This window comes from Vicia villosa, linkage group LG3 (genome assembly GCF_029867415.1).
Source record: "Vicia villosa cultivar HV-30 ecotype Madison, WI linkage group LG3, Vvil1.0, whole genome shotgun sequence".
Taxonomy (NCBI): Eukaryota; Viridiplantae; Streptophyta; class Magnoliopsida; order Fabales; family Fabaceae; genus Vicia; species Vicia villosa.
In genome coordinates, this window is record NC_081182.1 from 56,400,242 (window position 1) to 56,407,128 (window position 6,887).

Consider the following 6,887-nt stretch of genomic DNA (forward strand, 5'->3'; position numbering starts at 1 on the left):
ATCACATCTTGCATCCCTTCAACGCAAGTTTTCCGATTAGAATTTTAGGACTATGATCCTCTTATTAAAATTTAGGTTGTTGATGGTTCATAAGGTTCTAGCTTTACCAGCATTAAATTAGGTCAGGTTGAATTGATCTCGAATCTCGATCACTTAGGCAAGGTATCAAATTCAAACTTTGTAGATTCAGAAAGTGCTTGAAATTTGAGATTCCAAAGGTGGCCAGTCACATTTCTTAAGGAATATTAGTCCGCAAAATCAATAAAGAACTACTACATAGAAGGAGTAAAACAGCTGTATTTTTTTCTCACTGACAATCCATATTTACAGAAGGCATAGGACTCTTTCATTCTCCTATTATAGTATTATATGATTATAAACAGCTTTATCAAACTAAATAAATACAGCTTCAGGTTAGTGCTGCACATATATATAGTCAAAGATCAAAACAGTTCCCTCCAATTCTCTAGGACATTTATAATGCAAACAGCTGAAGATTGATCATACCATGCACCTGCCCTCAACTTACACCTCGGTATATGGCACCAGGTCGAAGATCATCCATATTGTCAATATTTCTATAACCATCAAATTCTCTAAGGCATGTCCAAGCACGGCGAGCCAGAAAATCACGGTAATCATCTTCTGTATAAAATATCTTCTCTTCAGTATGCACAGTATGCACAGGGATATGGTCAGACTCATCATATAGGCATACTTTAATGGCCATTCCTGCAATGATAATTTAGTGCTATGTTAACAACAACTGTGCACAAACTCAATATGTTTGGGGGAAATACAGTTTATCCCCTTAAACAAGTTGACTTCAAAATAATACTAAAGCTCCTAGGCCACAAAAATTAATTAAAACCATTTAACTTGCCCGAGCTAGCTAAGAGAATAAACTGAGACTAACCCTCATCAAGATGAAGAGTGTAATTTCCTATAGGCATGTCACGGTCAATACTTCTGATAATCTGTTCCTCATCCTCCAACCAAAATGCACGTTTAGTTCTCAACCTAAAAGCGGCCCTAATTGCCTCCTTGATGGCTTCTGGAGTGCCATCAATACCTATTCGTCTTGTATAATCGCCCCATTTGACTGATATAACCCTTCCACAACAAGACTGACTTTCCCCACCTGCCATAATAAGAAGAATCAATAACAGAAATAAGAAAGCAATTAACCTAAAGAAAATAATGACAAACTAGTCCCTTGCATAGCTTACCATTTCCAGGAGTTTCTCTCCAATTCCAAGGAGGGACTCCACTTGCTGCAACATCAGCTGCAGCAATGGCAAGAGGGTGTCCATCATGATCCAAACTTCTTTCAAGATTGAGTGTTGGTCTCCCAGAAGCTAATAGCCAAGTATTCAAGAACGATGAGAAACGTAAAGGGACAACTATTACTTTGGAGAGAATGAATGCATGAACATCTAAATGATATCGCCCACATATATCTAAATCCTTTTAAATACAACCCCTTTCCTGAATTGGTGAATTCATTTTTCGTTTCCAAAATGATAAAAAAAAAAATCTATTAAATACTGGTTTTGACCATTAAAATGCAGCAAAGAAAAAATACATTTGAATTTATAAAACTAGTCAATGGTAAGAAATATAAAGGGGTATGAATACTTCCTCCCACTATATGAACAATACTTACCTTATGAGTAACTACAACTGGGCTTTTTAATTGAGAGAAACTGATGAATGACATGCAAGTACTCTGAAGCATGGGTACTTCTAAAATGGTGAAGTACCGGTACCGGGTATACGTACCATACTCGTGGTACTTCATTTTTTTTCATTATTCAATTTTAAGTGAAATTTGTAGTTTTCTCAAATATCAATATACTATATTGATGTATTTTAATTTCTTTATTATTATATCTTAACATTATTTTTTATTTTTTATAGCTTTTAAAGTAATATTTTGTCATGATTCCTAATAATTTTGTTATCTATTCATATATTTTATAGAAAACTCTTATTTTTAATTAACTCTTATTTTTAATTAACGTACCTGTACCTTAATTTTTTTTAAAATGCCGTATCTCGTACCGGTACCAGTACCCGCACCGGGTACTGTACCTATGCATCATAGCATGCAACAAGTAGCAACAAAACTTTTTCCACTATTTGAAGTAATAACTACCATTAATAGAGAAGTACATGTCCTGCTGCTAACTAGAGCTTACTGTGCACTCTCCCTATGGTATATCTCCTCGTGTACCTAACCCCTAACATCTGGGAAACTAACAACAACAACAACAACCAAGTCTTATCCCACTAAGTGGGTCAGTTACATGGATCAACTTGCACCATAATGTTCTATCCAAGACCATGCTTCTATCCAAATCGTTAACCTCGTTATCTTTATTAATAACTTCTCTTATGGTCTTTCTAGGTCTTCCTCTCCCCCTAATTGTTTGACTTCTCTCCATCTGATCTACTCTCCTTACCACATAATCTATAGGTCTTCCCTTTTCATGCTCAAACCACATAAATTTATTTTACACCATCTTCTCTACTATAGGTGTTATTCCAACACTCTCTTTAATATTTTCATTTCTAATCTTATTTTGTTTAGTCTTACCATACATCCAACGCAACATCCTCATCTCTGCTACACTGTCATTATTCACGTATTGATTCTTAATCGCCTAACATTTTGTCACGTACAACATCGCAAGTGTTACCGCAGTTCGATAAAATTTCCCCTTCAGCTTGAGCGGTTCCTTTGCATCACATAGAACCCCTGAAACCCTTATCTCTTTCAACCACCCAGCTTGAATTCAATGATTTACATCCCCTTCTATTTCTCTATCATTTTGTATTACGGAACCAAGATATTCAAACCATGTGACTTGGGGGCTGATATGGTTTCCAACTATTACCTCTATGTTAGAAACGCTTATTCTTTTGTTGAACTTACATTCCATATACTTCGACTTACTTCTGCTTAAGCGAAAACCATGTGTTTTTAAAGCTTGTCTCCAAGTCACCAACCTTTCATTCAAATCCTCCTTTGACTCTCTAAGTAGGACTATATCATCTGTAAAAAGTATGCATCTCGGTGCTAGCTCTTAGATGTGTTCCGTGATTACATCCACGATTAAGGTAAAAAAATAAGAGCTTAGGGTTGAACATTGATGCAAACCTATTGTTCAGGGAAACTGCACAATAAGCTTTAGAGAGCAGCAGGAGATGTATCCTCTAATAACCGGCCACTCATGAACCGAGTGAATTCCTAATAAAATACAATAACCAGAACATTCCTATAGAGCACAGCATTTGAATTCTCACTTCAATAGACTCTCCAAAGTAACATTTCAGTATTTGCCCCACTCGTTTTATAAGAAAAATAGTATAGAAAAATAGTATATAGAAATGTTAACAGATTTTAATACACACTAGTTCAATACAGCAGATTTTAATATACACTAGTTATTATGATTTGCTGGTACAGCAGTCTAGAACTAGAATCAAACCAAATTGCCACAAGGCATCAAAATCCTACATGATTCATGAGCTGCAGAATATGAAATAATCATAGGAAACAACATGAGTGAACAATAATAGAGTAGAAAATAAAAATGCTGACTTCGAAGACATACCTTCAACTGGCCCAAAAGAAATGTTGGCATCATCAATACCTATAGTATACAGTAACATAATGAGTCAAATAACTGTTCTTAAAGTCAAACTGAGAGAAATTGTGACTGGACAAACATCCAAATGTCATGACTCAGTAATGACAACCAGAGAAAAACAACCATGGATTCACTTGGGTTGGGTGTGATTATTCAATAAGATAGGAGTTAAGTCCCTTGAGAATTTCCAAATTGCAGTGATTTATACTCATATATCAAAAATCATAAGCATAGGGAAGAATAACACAGCTATAAAGCCTAATATCAATTGATATGGACCGAGGATCACTCATTAATTAAGAGTAGATAAACAAATATATAAATTTGATTTCCAAACAAACTTCATAAAGTTATACAGTTTTTTACTCCTTCAGATCAGCAAATTTAACCAAGAAGCACAACTTTTGGAGCTGGATTTGTTGGACTTCGGAAAATGTTGTCGATTGGGCAATTAGTTATGAAAAGAATAGTTAGGTTTTAGCAGTTGGGCATTTTAGCGTATTATATCCACTTCGCAACACGAGAAGCCCAACCTAATATTCCAAGCCATAATGTTTCAAAAAGATACCAAATAAGCCCTTCTTTTTGGACCAAATCTGTTATAATTGGTAGACTGCCGACTATTTTGGTTTAAGTAATGCTATATACACAACTTCTTTACATGAACTGTCTATGAATCTGTGCCAGAAGTCAAGTGTTTTAATTAACCCGTCAGATTTAAGTTTGATGCCCTCGCAATTCAAAAGCTTTTACACACTATCGCTAAACATGCATTTTGCAAAATAGTATGAGTACTACTATTATCACATTGTTTAAGAGTATGTCTGTAAATTCGCCAGTACAAAATTCAAAAAGGCGACACATTGGTCCCAAATTCACCCGTACAAAATTCATAAAGGCGACACATTGATCCCAAAGTGCAGACAAATCACTTTAGTCGCTAAAAACCCTATGTACCGACCATGTCAGTCCTTAACAGATCCGGCGTTAGGAACTAACATGGCCTACATTCAAAGATTCTAGGGACTGGAATAAATTTCTACATTCTAAAATATTCACTTCTAGCCTGTTTGTAAAACTTTTCTTAAAAGTCCCACATCGACAATATATGGCATGAAAATGTGCTTATAAATGGAGGCAATCCTCAACCAGAACTCTTAACATAGTATCAAGAGCTTGGTTTAAAATCCGGTGGGTCACCTGCTACTTTTCAGCATCCTTCCACTAGAACTTTAAACAAACCGGCCGACTTCATTACAGACAAGATGCCATATTGCCATACCAATAAGCACACTTGTCTGCCACCAATTTTGGGTACAAACTTGGGGTTCACTCCATTTCTTAAAAATGCTCAACTATAAGATTGACTGACATAATATCTATCTAAAAAAAAGTTAGATCAACAGTATAAAAAAACTTTATGAAACAGTGCAACAAAATTAAACCACAACAAATTGTACCCAAATAGGCATGATTGCATATGAATCAAAAACATAACCAATTATCCAAATATAGCATCAAATCAAAAGTCATCACTACAACATCCAATTGTAGAAAGACATAATCAATTTACCTTTATCAGAAAACTGCATGTAAGAAGCTTCAACTTTAGAACTAGGCGTAGGACTCTTATACTGTGTACACTTATTCCTATCTCTCAAGATCTCATCAATCTCCTTATAACACGACATTTTCCCAGACCCACTCCCCCCTCTATCATGATGCTTAGCTTTCTTAAACTCCTTCAAAAGATTCCTCCATTTATCAGTACACATAGTCGGCGACCGATCGAAACCCTTTTCCCTCATTTTCGCCGAAATCTGTTCCCAGAGATGCTTATTCGACTTCGAAGTGTTGAAAAGCGAATCCATCTCGCGTCGTAGACCAATGAGACTCCGCGTCTCGTCTTGTACCCAAGTCTCGGCCCGTTTCTTGGGGGCTTTGATCTCCATCTCCGGGTCCTCGCCGCTGCTCTCTGCGCCGAGGATCATTTGCGGCGGTTGTTGTTGTTGGAGGTGGAGCTGCGGCGGTTGGAGATCGGTGGTGGTTACTACTTCCATCATCATGTCGCGTGATTCTTCTTTGTAGAAATCGATTGGACGAGGCTTTTCCGATGATAGATACATTGTTTGGGAATTGGTTGAAGAATTGTTGAATCTGTAGTGAAAGATTTTAGCTAGGTGAAAAATTGAAGTAGCGAAGAAAAAAGTTGAAGAAGGTGGGTTTTGGGGTTAGTGTCAGCGTGAAGTAAAAGCTTTTGCTTGATGTGTCAAGGAGGATGGGGTTGAGGTGGACATGTCTGTCTCACTGTCTCTTTATATTGAAAAATTATATCCAATATTATATTACTTGTCATCTATAATATAGAAAAAGAAGTTCTTGTAAAAAAGTTTAATTTATTTTTTTTCTTTAATTTAATTTAAGATTCTACTTTTTTTTTAATTTCTTTAAAATAGTTTTGTTAGTTAATTTGGTCATTTTTGTTGAATTTGATAAAAAAAATGTGAAATTATAAGGCATTAAGAAAGAATGGCCAACGGGAGGAAACGAGGAAGGGCGAGAAAAGCCAATTGTACGTCTTTGTCAGTGGTTATTACGCAAGTGCCCCCGTCTAATTCGCTGGTGGTTGGCGGTAGTAGAGATGAGGGTGTGGATCGAACTGTGTTAAGTGATGGGAATTTAGACCTAAACCGTATTGAGGCGTCGATGACTCTGACCGAGGTGGGTCTGACAATTTATGGGCCCCCAATTGAGAAATCCATTTCACCTTCTAGCAGTGTTGTTAATGGGTGTAAAGGGAGCAAATTAAACGATTGAATTCGGTGAGGCGGATGATTTGGCCTAAACAAAGGGATGGATCGTTTGTTGATATTATAAAGGGAAATCGACTATCTAGTAATAGTATGAAGTTGGAGTATGAAGTCTTAATTGTGAATGATGGTATACCTTGTGTTTGCTTCTCTGAGGATGAGGTTTAAAAATGGAAGTATTCACTTGTGTTGTATGTTATTGGTGTTGAACATACTCTCAGTTATATGGAGAACTTTGTTAATAAGACTTGGGTGGGGATAAATTCGCCAGTTATGCATCAACATGATGAGGGTGTCTTCATTGCTATGTTTGGATGTGTTGTAGATTGAGAGTTTGTGCTTGCTGATGGCCCTTACACCATTAAAAATCAACCTGTTGCGATGAAAATATGGGAAGGGTTTTGAGTTTACAAAGGAGAAC

General features: G+C 36.4%; 1 protein-coding gene across 1 annotated transcript; it reads right to left on the reverse strand.

The window, feature by feature from the left end:
- Window positions 1-279: 279 nt before the first annotated feature.
- Window positions 280-5,951, reverse strand: LOC131661517 (trihelix transcription factor GT-4-like). The gene is made up of 5 exons (XM_058931088.1): window positions 5,230-5,951; window positions 3,621-3,659; window positions 1,230-1,358; window positions 917-1,141; window positions 280-732 (listed from the first exon to the last, which is right to left on the reverse strand). Exons 1-5 carry the CDS (start codon window positions 5,780-5,782, stop codon window positions 521-523), a joined length of 1,158 nt encoding a protein of 385 aa, XP_058787071.1. The 5' UTR covers window positions 5,783-5,951; the 3' UTR covers window positions 280-520.
- Window positions 5,952-6,887: the final 936 nt, after the last annotated feature.